Source organism: Hemitrygon akajei, chromosome 28 (genome assembly GCF_048418815.1).
Source record: "Hemitrygon akajei chromosome 28, sHemAka1.3, whole genome shotgun sequence".
In the NCBI taxonomy this organism is placed as follows: Eukaryota; Metazoa; Chordata; class Chondrichthyes; order Myliobatiformes; family Dasyatidae; genus Hemitrygon; species Hemitrygon akajei.
The window spans coordinates 41,732,204-41,746,475 of record NC_133151.1 but is presented as its reverse complement, the minus strand read 5'-3'; the positions used below and the strand labels follow the sequence as shown (position 1 = coordinate 41,746,475).

At 54.4% G+C, this 14,272-nt stretch overlaps 1 protein-coding gene across 1 annotated transcript in view; it reads left to right on the top strand.

The window, feature by feature from the left end:
• Positions 1–14,272, top strand: part of LOC140717834 (protein YIF1A-like) — a 55,322-nt gene that overhangs the window by 14,903 nt on the left and 26,147 nt on the right. The window contains 2 exon segments of the mRNA XM_073031559.1: positions 4,853–4,918; positions 4,920–4,938. Coding sequence (XP_072887660.1) covers positions 4,853–4,918; positions 4,920–4,938 — 85 coding nt within the window.

The following is a 14,272-nucleotide window of genomic DNA, read 5'->3' as shown; positions in this document are numbered from 1 at the left end:
TCTCCCTAGTGAGAGGTATATCCTTGTTTTCACAGCGAGAGGGGAGGGGAGACATAACAAACAACCTCGCTGATTTACGATGTTAAAAGTCTGTTGTGCTGCTTCTTCCGAGCTCTGTGCCCAAAGAACTCGGGTCTCCGGGCGCACAGCCAGCAGCTTTCTATCTTCTCTCCTCCCATGACTCACCAGTTTCCTGTGGCGGCACCAACCTTCAGTCTGTCCGTCTTCAGAGCCACGAAACTCCGGCACCCTGAAAGCACCTGGCCTTCCACGCGACCGGTCGTGGGTCCCGTTCCCGCAAAGAACCGCTCCAGGCAATATCCTAGATATCCTAGATCCTCACCCCACCATAGGAAACATTCTCTCCACATCCACACTATCTGTGACCCTCGGGTCCTAGACTCCCCCACTATAGGAAACATCCTCTCCACATCCACTCTGTCTGTGTCCTCTGGTCCTAGACTCCCCACTATAGGAAACATCCTCTCCACATCCACTCTATCTGTGTCCTCTGGTCCTAGACTCCCCACTATAGGAAACATCCTCTCGACATCCACTCTATCTGTGTCCTCTGTCCAAGACTCCCCCACTATAGGAAACATCCTCTCCACATCCACTCTATCTGTGTCCTCTGGTCCTAGACTCCCCACTATAGGAAACATCCACTCCACATCCACTCTATCTGTGTCCTCTGGTCCTAGACTCCCCCACTATAGGAAACATCCTCTCCACATCCACTCTATCTGTGTCCTCTGGTCCTAGACTCCCCCACTATAGGAAACATCCTCTCCACATCCACTCTATCTGTGACCTCGGGTCCTAGACTCCCCCACTATAGGAAACATTCTCTCCACATCCACTCTATCTGTGTCCTCTGGTCCTAGACTCCCCCACTATAGGAAACATCCTCTCCACTTCCACTCTATCTGTGTCCTCTGGTCCTAGACTCCCCACTATAGGAAACATCCTCTCCACATCCACTCTGTGTCCTCTGGTCCTAGACTCCCCCCACTATAGGAAAAATCCTCTCCACATCCACTCTATCTGTGTCCTCTGGTCCTAGACTCCCCCACTATAGGAAACATCCTCTCCACATCCACTCTATCTGTGTCCTCTGGTCCTAGACTCCCCCACTATAGGAAAAATCCTCTCCACATCCACTCTATCTGTGTCCTCTGGTCCTAGACTCCCCCACTATAGGAAACATCCTCTCCACATCCACTCTATCTGTGTCCTCTGGTCTAGACTCCCCCACTATACTTCCTCTCCACATCCACTCTATCTGTGCCCTCTGGTCCTAGACTCCCCCACTATAGGAAACATCCTCTCCACATCCACTCTATCTGTGTCCTCTTTTCCTAGACTCCCCCACTATAGGAAACATCCTCTCCACATCCACTCTATCTGTGTCCCTCTGGTCCCAGACTCCCCCACTATAGGAAACATCCTGTCAGTAATCTACATTGGGCTCGGGGGACATCACACGAGTGGAGCTCAGATCCTGGCTGTGGCACAGGCAGGGCAGGGAGAGGTGAATGGCATCAAACTCCTTGTGATATAGTGTGTTAAATAAATACATCAAATCTATTTTTTATTTTTTAAAATATTATTTATTTATTAAATTTTTAGAAATTACAAGAATAAATGTAATAATGAAATGTTAAGAAAAGTAATATTAACCCTCCCCCCTCCCCTTAACCCTCCCACCTTAATCCTTATCTAAAGTAAAAAAGAAAGAAAGAAAGGAGAAGAAAGATTGCCTGGATATCGGAGGATCCCCCACATGTTCCATGGAGTTCAAAATAATTTTGATATTTATTTTCACTTTCCCCAATTACTATAATTTTATCTTCAAAGGACCTATGTATCTAATCCTATCTTTCGTAAGTATGATGACCAAATTTTCAAAAATATAAAAAAGTACCAATTTCTTGTTTACATCGAAAACATTGGTCAGACATATTTGAAAGCAAATTAGTCATTCATAATACCTTGGGAACTCTTTAAAATTCTCCCCCACTAATGTTGCAAATAAAAAGAACACAACATTACCCCCCCCCCCCCCCATTTTACGGGTCATGGCAATCGCCATGATTGTACACGTGAAACTCGCAGCCGTCGATCAGGAGCTCCTCCAGCTCCCCCCGCAAAAAGAAAGAAAAAAACATATATATATATATATTAATGAAGAAAAAAAAAAAGAAAATAATTAATATCTCTACTCCCAATTAATTCTCTTCGACTATTTTTTCTTTATAAATGTCCATCAAGTCCAACCTTATTTCAATCTTCATCATAAGTCCATTTCATTTCTATAATTCATTAGTCCTCTTCATGAACATCGGGTAGTTCTTGTACAAATTTCTCCGCTTTCCGGTAGTCAACAAAAAAACTTCTTTCTCCATTTTCCAGAGAAATTATCAATTTTGCTGGGTAACTCAATATAAATTTATAACCCTTTTCCCATAAAGATTTTTTCACTGGATTAAATTCTTTCCGCCTCTTCAGAAGATCGTAACTTATGTCTGGGTAAAAAAAAAACTCTTTTCCCTTCTATTATCAATGGCCCTTTTCTCTCTTTAGCACCCTGAGTAGCTGCCTTCAAGATCATTTCTTTATCTTGATACCTTAAGCATTTTATCAAAATTGATCTTGGATTTTGATCTTGTTGAGATCTTGGTCTTAAAGCTCTATGTGCTCTTTCAATTTCAGTTACTTGACTTCCTTCTTCCATTTCCAAAATTTTCGGAATCCAATCTTGAAAGAATTTTATTGGATTTTCTCCTCTGTACCTTCCTTAAGACCAACAATTTTAATATTATTTCGTCTACTAGAGTTCTCAAGCGCATCCACTTTTTCAAGCATCCGTTTTCTTTCTGCTATCCAGACAGATTATCATTTTCTATTTTTTCTATTCTTTCAGTATTTTCTTCCACTTTTACTTCCATCTCTTTAACTTCCTTCTCCATCTTTTTTTGTTTTTCACCACATTATCAAGTGTATTCTGTATCCTTTTTATATCTGTTCTTATAGCTTTTAATTCCTTCGTCATATGTTCTTGTAACTTTTGATTCTTTCATCATATCTGCTCCTATAGATTTTAATTCATTTGTTATATATCTCAGGATATCTTTTATGTCTCCTTTAATCTCTTTCCTTCTTTTCCTTTTCTTCCTCCTCCGAATTTCCCAAAGAGTCTGTGTCTCCTTCCGATTCCGATCCAATTTCACTTCCAGCCGTAGTTAGGCTTTGTAGTTCTGTTAATATCTTCCCATAGATACTTTCGCGCATGCGTTCCTTCCATTTCTTCTTAGAGACGCCGACATTGCTACAGCTTCCTTCCCCCCATCATCAGAAGTACCGTGCACTTCGCCGGGAGGAGATCCAACTTGAGTCCGATGCTTCACTGAAGCGGTTTAGGCCTTTTTCCCCCGCCGATTTGCGCAGTCTTCGAAGTAATTAGCTTTCTTCTGTTTCAGTTTAGGAGCCATATCAAAAGATATTCCGGAGTTGCTTATAAGTAATTTCTAATAGATATTAGTTAACTCTTCTTCATTTAAACCCTATTTCATTACTTTTTACGAGGGAGCTGGATTCCCAACGTTTCGACCCTACGTCATCACGCGACGTCCCCCCATCAAATCTATTTTAACATTTACCTCATTTTTTAATATTTTGAGTGGCATAGATAAGGTAGATTACCTTTTCCAGGGTGAAAAAGAAATGTCAATTAATTCAAGCTTAGTTGTCACTCATCCTTACATGAATACAGCCAAGCAAACACCGTTTACTCCAGGGCCAAGATATAAAACACAGTGCCAGCTGTCACATACAGAACAAGGCACATATGAGGTATCAGTAGAAATAGTCACACAACAAAAAATCTTGTCCAAGTCCCAGAGTCCTTGAAAGTTGCAGCTGTCTGCAGTGGAATACAATAAAGCTTGTCTTCTGCCAGTTGAACACTGGGGGGCAGCACCGACTCCAGCTTGGACACTGCGCCACAGCGCCCCCGGTGGAGCATACCGGTGAATCTGACTTGCAGCATTCCACATTAACATGTCCAACGGGGTCCTGCGATCGCAGGAAAAGCCACCGAGACAATCGCTCCCATCATGCGCCACTGCTCCAATTCCCCCTCTGGCTCCAGCTCCTTCAGTTTCTCCACCAACGAGCAACTCGCTGATGGGGCAGACCTGCGGTACCTTCAGCTCTTCACCTCCAGCAGGGTCTTGAGAGCACAGGACGATTCACAGTGACCAATTGCCCACCGGACTGGTATGTCTTTGGACTGAGAAAACCCACATGGTCACGGGAAGGGACTTCCCACAGAGGGTGCCAGGGTTGAGCTCTGAACTCCAACACCACGAACTGGAATAGCATTGTGCTAACTGCTACACTACTCTGGGGGGGTGGGGGGGAAGCCTCGTTAAAGAGAGAGGTCAGAGGAGAATGGCCAGACTGGTTCAGGCAGACAGGAACGCAGACAATCACACGTTACAACAGTGGTGTGCAGAAGAGGTTGTCTGAATGTTGAACTTTGAAGTGGACGGGCGCACGCTGAGTTCCACTCCTGTTCCTAATGAGGGAGCCACCGAGTATATTGAGTTACAGGGAGGCGTGGCTGGGTTAATAGATTGTTGCTGACGAGAGGCTGTCCACACTCTGTACAGCTTGGGGGATGCACTGCAGAGGGCGAGGTGGTTCTTCCCTGCCGTCGCAGTTCTCCTCCTGTTCTGTATCGGAGCTTGGGGCGGGGCAGGGGCCTTGTCCCAGCAGTCGGGCTGGTCGTGCGTGCGTACGTACGGAGCTGGAGTTTCTCACGCGCATGCTCTCTCTGTCTTGCCTTTAGAACTGGGAGCTGGGCTATCACGCGGAAGCTCGCCTGACCCCGCGGGAGGATTATCACGCCAACGCTCCCAGACCTCTACATTCCAAGTGAGTGCGTGCAGCTCTTCCGGCCGCAGTCTCGCGCGACGAGGAATTTGTTCTTTTGCGACAGCAGTCCTGTGTAAAGGGAAAATTCATGTAAATGTCCACATTGCAAAATAAATAGCACGGGAAAAGGGATGGCCAGGAAGGACTGCACAGAAATCTGATGGTGGAGAGGAGGAAGCTGTTCCTAAAACATTGATTGTGTCTTCTGACTCCTCTCCCTCCTCCCCAATGGTTCGAGAGACAAACGGGGATGTTCCGGACCACCCTTCCCTCTCAGCTGTGCGGCTCTGCACACACATGCCCTTTGTTGCCACGCAGTGGAAGGTTTTCCATCTCATTATCCCCTTTATATCACTAACTTTCAATTCTCATTCTAAATATCCATGGTAAAAAAAAAAGCTTCAGGTGCTGTGCAGATTTCAGACGGTGTAAATAAACAAATGAATAAATTCCTGCTCAGAGCTGCTGTGTTAAAATAAATATTATAGGGAGGTTGTGATTGGACCAGTTTGTCTTCAGAATGTGGGGGGGGAACCGGATCACCCGGAGGAAACCCATACGTTCACAGGGAGGACGTATGAACTCTGAACCAGTGGTGCCAGAGTTGAACTCTGAACTCCCCCCCCCCCCCCCCCCCCGGAACCGTAATGTCGTCGTGCCAACTGCTACCCTACTGTGGCGTCCAGTTGGGTGAGGAATAAATACTGACGTGTCAAACTGAGGAAAGCTCTCGGTACTGCTCCGTGCAGTGTGGCTGAGAGGACAGACAGGGCTCGGGTTTTAGTGTCCCGCCTGCTAGCATGGGCTCGATGGGCCAAGTGGTGCTCTCGGTACTGCTCCGTGCGGTGTGGCTGAGAGGACAGACAGGGCTCGGGTTTTTAGTGTCCCGCCTGCTAGCATGGGCTCGATGGGCCAAGTGGTGCTCTCGGTACTGCTCCGTGCGGTGTGGCTGAGAGGACAGACAGGGCTCGGGTTTTAGTGTCCCGCCTGCTAGCATGGGCTCGATGGGCCAAGTGGTGCTCTCGGTACTGCTCCGTGCGGTGTGGCTGAGAGGGACAGACAGGGCTCGGGTTTTAGTGTCCCGCCTGCTAGCATGGGCTCGATGGGCCAAGTGGTGCTCTCGGTACTGCTCCGTGCGGTGTGGCTGAGAGGACAGACAGGGCTCGGGTTTTAGTGTCCCGCCTGCTAGCATGGGCTCGATGGGCCAAGTGGTGCTCTCGGTACTGCTCCGTGCGGTGTGGCTGAGAGGACAGACAGGGCTCGGGTTTTAGTGTCCCGCCTGCTAGCATGGGCTCGATGGGCCAAGTGGTGCTCTCGGTACTGCTCCGTGCGGTGTGGCTGAGAGGACAGACAGGGCTCGGGTTTTAGTGTCCCGCCTGCTAGCATGGCTCGATGGCCAAGTGGTGCTCTCGGTACTGCTCGTGCGGTGTGGCTGAGAGGACAGACAGGGCTCGGGTTTTAGTGTCCCGCCTGCTAGCATGGGCTCGATGGGCCCAAGTGGTGCTCTCGGTACTGCTCCGTGCGGTGTGGCTGAGAGGACAGACAGGGCTCGGGTTTTAGTGTCCCGCCTGCTAGCATGGGCTCGATGGGCCAAGTGGTGCTCTCGGTACTGCTCCGTGCGGTGTGGCTGAGAGGACAGACAGGGCTCGGGTTTTAGTGTCCCGCCTGCTAGCATGGGCTCGATGGGCCAAGTGGTGCTCTCGGTACTGCTCCGTGCGGTGTGGCTGAGAGGACAGACAGGGCTCGGGTTTTAGTGTCCCGCCTGCTAGCATGGGCTCGATGGGCCAAGTGGTGCTCTCGGTACTGCTCCGTGCGGTGTGGCTGAGAGGACAGACAGGGCTCGGGTTTTAGTGTCCCGCCTGCTAGCATGGGCTCGATGGGCCAAGTGGTGCTCTCGGTACTGCTCCGTGCCGGTTGTGGCTGAGAGGACAGACAGGGCTCGGGTTTTAGTGTCCCGCCTGCTAGCATGGGCTCGATGGGCCAAGTGGTGCTCTCGGTACTGCTCCGTGCGGTGTGGCTGAGAGGACAGACAGGGCTCGGGTTTTAGTGTCCGCCTGCTAGCATGGGCTCGATGGGCCAAGTGGTGCTCTCGGTTCTGCTCCGTGCGGTGTGGCTGAGAGGACAGACAGGGCTCGGGTTTTAGTGTCCCGCCTGCTAGCATGGGCTCGATGGGCCAAGTGGTGCTCTCGGTTCTGCTCCGTGCAGGTGGTGGCTGAGAGGACAGACAGGGCTCGGGTTTTAGTGTCCCGCCTGCTAGCATGGGCTCGATGGGCCAAGTGGTGCTCTCGGAATCTGCTCCGTGCTGGTGTGGCTGAGAGGACAGACAGGGCTCGGGTTTTAGTGTCCCGCCTGCTAGCATGGGCTCGATGGGCCAAGTGGTGCACTCGTTCTGCTCCGTGCGGTGTGGCTGAGAGAACAGACAGGGCTCGGGTTTAGTGTCCCGCCTGCTAGCATGGGCTCGATGGGCCAAGTGGTGCTCTCGGTTCTGCTCCGTGCGGTGTGGCTGAGAGAACAGACAGGGCTCGGGTTTTAGTGTCCCGCCTGCTAGCATGGGCTCGATGGGCCAAGTGGTGCTCTCGGTTCTGCTCCGTGCAGTGTGGCTGAGAGGACAGACAGGGATCGGGTTTTAGTGTCCCGCCTGCTAGCATGGGCTCGATGGGCCAAGTGGTGCTCTCGGTACTGCTCCGTGCGGTGTGGCTGAGAGGACAGACAGGGCTCGGGTTTTAGTGTCCCGCCTGCTAGCATGGGCTCGATGGGCCAAGTGGTGCTCTCGGTTCTGCTCCGTGCGGTGTGGCTAGGGCTCGGGTTTTAGTGTCCCGCCTGCTAGCATGGCTCGATGGGCCAAGTGGTGCTCTCGGTACTGCTCCGTGCGGTGTGGCTGAGAGGACAGACAGGGCTCGGGTTTTAGTGTCCCGCCTGCTAGCATGGCTCGATGGGCCAAGTGGTGCTCTCGGTACTCGCTCCGTGCGGTGTGGGCTGAGAGGACAGACAGGGCTCGGGTTTTAGTGTCCCGCCTGCTAGCATGGGCTCGATGGGCCAAGTGGTGCTCTCGGTACTGCTCCCGTGCGGTGTGGCTGAGAGGACAGACAGGGCTCGGGTTTTAGTGTCCCGCCTGCTAGCATCGGGCCTCGATGGGCCAAGTGGTGCTCTCGGTACTGCTCCGTGCGGTGTGCTGAGAGGACAGACAGGGCTCGGTTTTAGTGTCCCGCCTGCTAGCATGGGGCTCGATGGGGCCAAGTGGTGCTCTCGGTACTGCCCGTGCGGTGTGGGCTGAGAGGACAGACAGGGCTCGGGTTTTAGTGTCCCGCCTGCTAGCATGGGCTCGATGGGCCAAGTGGTGCTTCTCGGTGGTACTGCTCCGTGCGGTGTGGCTGAGAGGACAGACAGGGCTCGGGTTTTAGGTGTCCCGCCTGCTAGCATGGGCTCGATGGGCCAAGTGGTGCTCTCGGTACTGCTCCGTGCGGTGTGGCTGAGAGGACAGACAGGGCTCGGGTTTTAGTGTCCCGCCTGCTAGCATGGGCTCGATGGGCCAAGTGGTGCTCTCGGTACTGCTCCGTGCGGTGTGGCTGAGAGGACAGACAGGGCTCGGGTTTTAGTGTCCCGCCTGCTAGCATGGGCTCGATGGGCCAAGTGGTGCTCTCGGTACTGCTCCGTGCGGTGTGGCTGAGAGGACAGACAGGGCTCGGGTTTTAGTGTCCCCGCCTGCTAGCATGGGCTCGATGGGGCCAAGTGGTGCTCTCGGTACTGCTTCCGTGCGGTGTGGCTGAGAGGACAGACAGGGCTCGGGTTTTAGTGTCCCGCCTGCTAGCATGGGCTCGATGGGCCAAGTGGTGCTCTCGGTTCTGCTCCGTGCGGTGTGGCTGAGAGGACAGACAGGGCTCGGGTTTTTTAGTGTCCCGCCTGCTAGCATGGGCTCGATGGGCCAAGTGGTGCTCTCGGTACTGCTCCGTGCGGTGTGGCTGAGAGGACAGACAGGGCGTCGGGTTTTAGTGTCCGCCTGGCTAGCATGGGCTCGATGGGCCAAGTGGTGCTCTCGGTTCTGCTCGTGCGGTGTGGCTGAGAGACAGACAGGGCTCGGGTTTTAGTGTCCCGCCTGCTAGCATGGGCTCGATGGGCCAAGTGGTGCTCTCGGTTCTGCTCCGTGCAGTGTGGCTGAGAGGACAGACAGGGCTCGGGTTTTAGTGTCCCACCTGCTAGCATGGGCTCGATGGGCCAAGTGGTGCTCTCGGTACTGCTCCGTGCGGTGTGGCTGAGAGGACAGACAGGGCTCGGGTTTTAGTGTCCCGCCTGCTAGCATGGGCTCGATGGGCCAAGTGGTGCTCTCGGTTCTGCTCCGTGCGGTGTGGCTGAGAGAACAGACAGGGCTCGGGTTTTAGTGTCCCGCCTGCTAGCATGGGCTCGATGGGCCAAGTGGTGCTCTCGGTTCTGCTCCGTGCGGTGTGGCTGAGAGAACAGACAGGGCTCGGGTTTTAGTGTCCCGCCTGCTAGCATGGGCTCGATGGGCCAAGTGGTGCTCTCGGTTCTGCTCCGTGCAGTGTGGCTGAGAGGGACAGACAGGGATCGGGTTTTAGTGTCCCGCCTGCTTAGCATGGGGCTCGATGGGCCAAGTGGTGCTCTCGGTACTCGCTCCGTGCGGTGTGGCTGAGAGGACAGACAGGGCTCGGTTTTTTTGTGTCCCGCCTGCTAGCATGGGCTCGATGGCCAAGTGGTGCTCTCGGTTCTGCTCCGTGCGGTGTGGCTGAGAGGACAGACAGGGCTCGGGTTTTTAGTGTCCCGCCTGCTAGCATGGGCTCGATGGGCCAAGTGGTGCTCTCGGTACTGCTCCGTGCGGTGTGGCTGAAGAGGACAGACAGGGCTCGGGTTTTAGTGTCCCGCCTGCTAGCATGGGCTCGATGGGCAAGTGGTGGCTCTCGGTACTGCTCCGTGCGGGTGTGGCTGAGAGGACAGACAGTGGCTCGGGGTTTTAGTGTCCGCCTGCTAGCATGGGCTCGATGGGCCAAGTGGTGCTCTCGGTACTGCTCCGTGCGGTGTGGCTGAGAGGACAGACAGGGCTCGGGTTTTAGTGTCCCGCCGTGCTAGCATGGGCTCGATGGGCCAGTGGTGCTCTCGGTACTGCTCCGTGCGGTGTGGCTGAGAGGACAGACAGGGCTCGGGTTTTAGTGTCCCGCCTGCTAGCATGGGCTCGATGGGCCAAGTGGTGCTCTCGGTACTGCTCCGTGCGGTGTGGCTGAGAGGACAGACAGGGCTCGGGTTTTAGTGTCCCGCCTGCTAGCATGGGCTCGATGGGCCAAGTGGTGCTCTCGGTACTGCTCCGTGCGGTGTGGCTGAGAGGACAGACAGGGCTCGGGTTTTAGTGTCCCGCCTGCTAGCATGGGCTCGATGGCCAAGTGGTGCCTCGGTACTGCTCCGTGCGGTGTGGCTGAGAGGACAGACAGGGCTCGGGTTTTAGTGTCCCGCCTGCTAGCATGGGCTCGATGGGCCAAGTGGTGCTCTCGTACTGCTCCGTGCGGTGTGGCTGAGAGGACAGACAGGGCTCGGGGTTTTAGTGTCCCGCCTGCTAGCATGGGCTCGATGGGCCAAGTGGTGCTCTCGTACTGCTCCGTGCGGTGTGGCTGAGAGGACAGACAGGGCTCGGGTTTTAGTGTCCCGCCTGCTAGCATGGGGCTCGATGGGCCAAGTGGTTGCTCTCGGTACTGCTCCGTGCGGTGTGGCTGAGAGGACAGACAGGGCTCGGGTTTTAGTGTCCCGCCTGCTAGCATTGGCTCGATGGGCCAAGTGGGTGCTCTCGGTACTGCTCCGTGCGGTGTGGCTGAGAGGACAGACAGGGCTCGGGTTTTAGTGTCCCGCCTGCTAGCATGGGCTCGATGGCCAAGTGGTGCTCTCCGGTACTGCTCCGTGCGGTGTGGCTGAGAGGACAGACAGGGCTCGGGTTTTAGTGTCCCGCCTGCTAGCATGGGCTCGATGGGCCAAGTGGTGCTCTCGGTTCTGCTCCGTGCGGTGTGGCTGAGAGGACAGACAGGGCTCGGGTTTTAGTGTCCCGCCTGCTAGCATGGGCTCGATGGGCCCAAGTGGTGCTCTCGGTTCTGCTCCGTGCAGTGTGGCTGAGAGGACAGACAGGGCTCGGGTTTTAGTGTCCCGCCTGCTAGCATGGGCTCGATGGGCCAAGTGGTGCTCTCGGTACTGCTCCGTGCGGTGTGGCTGAGAGGACAGACAGGGCTCGGGTTTTAGTGTCCCGCCTGCTAGCATGGGCTCGATGGGCAAGTGGTGCTCTCGGTTCTGCTCCGTGCGGTGTGGCTGAGAGAACAGACAGGGCTCGGGTTTTAGTGTCCCGCCTGCTAGCATGGGCTCGATGGGCCAAGTGGTGCTCTCGGTTCCTGCTCCGTGCGGTGTGGCTGAGAGAACAGACAGGGCTCGGGTTTTAGTGTCCCGCCTGCTAGCATGGGCTCGATGGGGCCAAGTGGTGCTCTCGGTTCTGCTCCGTGCAGTGTGGCTGAGAGGACAGACAGGGCTCGGGTTTTAGTGTCCCGCCTGCTAGCATGGGCTCGATGGGCCAAGTGGTGCTCTCGGTACTGCTCCGTGCGGTGTGGCTGAGAGGACAGACAGGGCTCGGGTTTTAGTGTCCCGCCTGCTAGCATGGGCTCGATGGGCCAAGTGGTGCTCTCGGTTCTGCTCCGTGCGGTGTGGCTGAGAGGACAGACAGGGCTCGGGTTTTAGTGTCCCGCCTGCTAGCATGGGCTCGATGGGCCAAGTGGTGCTCTCGGTTCTGCTCCGTGCGGTGTGGCTGAGAGGACAGACAGGGCTCGGGTTTTAGTGTTCCGCCTGCTAGCATGGGCTCGATGGGCCAAGTGGTGCTCTCGGTTCTGCTCCGTGCGGTGTGGCTGAGAGGACAGACAGGGCTCGGGTTTTGGTGTCCCGCCTGCTAGCATGGGCTCGATGGGCCAAGTGGTGCTCTCGGTTCTGCTAGCTGTGATCCAAGTGCAACGCAGCTGAGCCACGGCTAGTGCTGGTGTGCGGAGCACCGTACTCCTTCATGACATGTCAGAATCAGGAAATGCAACAGCGGCACAGTGCAATACATAAAAATTACTTTAAAAATAAAATAAGCAGTGCAAAGGGTTAGGTGGTGGCCACTGTCCGTTCAGAAATCAAGTGACAGAGGGAAGGAAGCTGTTCCTGAGTCGGGTGGTGTCTTCAGGCTCCTGTACCTCCTCCCTGATGGCAGAGGGGAAGAAGCTGTTCCTGAATCGTTGAGTGTGTGGCTTCAGGCTCCTGTACCTCCTCCCTGATGGCAGAGGGGAAGAAGCTGTTTCTGAATCGTTGAGTGTGTGTCTTCAGGCTCCTGTACCCCCTCCCTGATGGCAGAGGGGAAGAAGCTGTTCCTGAATCGTTGAGTGTGTGTCTTCAGGCTCCTGTACCTCCTCCCTGATGGCAGAGGGGAAGGAGCTGTTCCTGAATCGTTGAGTGTGTGTCTTCAGGCTCCTGTACCTCCTCCCTGATGGCAGAGGGGAAGAAGCTGTTCCTGAATCGTTGAGTGTGTGTCTTCAGGCCCCTGTACCTCTCCCTGATGGCAGAGGGGGAGAAGCTGTTCCTGAATCGTTGAGTGTGTGTCTTCAGGCTCCTGTACCCGCTCCCTGATGGCAGAGGGGAAGAAGCTGTTCCTGAATCGCTGAGTGTGTGTCTTTAGGCTGCTGTACCTCCTCCCTGATGGCAGAGGGGAAGAAGCTGTTCCTGAATCGTTGAGTGTGTGTCTTCAGGCTCCTGTACCCGCTCCCTGATGGCAGAGGGGAAGAAGCTGTTCCTGAATCGCTGAGTGTGTGTCTTTAGGCTCCTGTACCTCCTCCCTGATGGCAGAGGGGAAGAAGCTGTTCCTGAATCGTTGAGTGTGTGTCTTCAGGCTCCTGTACCTCCTCCCTGATGGCAGAGGGGAAGAAGCTGTTCCTGAATCGTTGAGTGTGTGGCTTCAGGCTCCTGTACCTCCTCCCTGATGGCAGAGGGGAAGAAGCTGTTTCTGAATCGTTGAGTGTGTGTCTTCAGGCTCCTGTACCCCCTCCCTGATGGCAGAGGGGAAGGAGCTGTTCCTGAATCGTTGAGTGTGTGTCTTCAGGCTCCTGTACCTCCTCCCTGATGGCAGAGGGGAAGAAGCTGTTCCTGAATCGTTGAGTGTGTGTCTTCAGGCCCCTGTACCTCCTCCCTGATGGCAGAGGGGGAGAAGCTGTTCCTGAATCGTTGAGTGTGTGTCTTCAGGCTCCTGTACCCGCTCCCTGATGGCAGAGGGGAAGAAGCTGTTCCTGAATCGCTGAGTGTGTGTCTTTAGGCTCCTGTACCTCCTCCCTGATGGCAGAGGGGAAGAAGCTGTTCCTGAATCGTTGAGTGTGTGTCTTCAGGCTCCTGTACCCACTCCCTGATGGCAGAGGGGAAGAAGCTGTTCCTGAATCGCTGAGTGTGTGTCTTTAGGCTCCTGTACCTCCTCCCTGATGGCAGAGGGGAAGAAGCTGTTCCTGAATCGTTGAGTGTGTGTCTTCAGGCTCCTGTACCTCCTCCCTGATGGCAGAGGGGAAGAAGCTGTTCCTGAATCGTTGAGTGTGTGTCTTCAGGCTCCTGTACCTCCTCCCTGATGGCAGAGGGGAAGAAGCTGTTCCTGAATCGTTGAGTGTGTGTCTTCAGGCCCCTGTACCTCCTCCCTGATGGCAGAGGGGGAGAAGCTGTTCCTGAATCGTTGAGTGTGTGTCTTCAGGCTCCTGTACCCGCTCCCTGATGGCAGAGGGGAAGAAGCTGTTCCTGAATCGCTGAGTGTGTGTCTTTAGGCTCCTGTACCTCCTCCCTGATGGCAGAGGGGAAGAAGCTGTTCCTGAATCGTTGAGTGTGTGTCTTCAGGCCCCTGTACCTCCTCCCTGATGGCAGAGGGGGAGAAGCTGTTCCTGAATCGTTGAGTGTGTGTCTTCAGGCTCCTGTACCCGCTCCCTGATGGCAGAGGGGAAGAAGCTGTTCCTGAATCGCTGAGTGTGTGTCTTTAGGCTCCTGTACCTCCTCCCTGATGGCAGAGGGGAAGAAGCTGTTCCTGAATCGTTGAGTGTGTGTCTTCAGGCTCCTGTACCTCCTCCCTGATGGCAGAGGGGAAGAAGCTGTTCCTGAATCGCTGAGTGTGTGTCTTCAGGCTCCTGTACCTCCTCCCTGATGGCAGAGGGGAAGAAGCTGTTCCTGAATCGTTGAGTGTGTGTCTTCAGGCTCCTGTACCCCCTCCCTGATGGCAGAGGGGAAGAAGCTGTTCCTGAATCGCTGAGTGTGTGCCTTCAGGCTCCTGTACCTCCTCCCTGATGGCAGAGGGGAAGAAGCT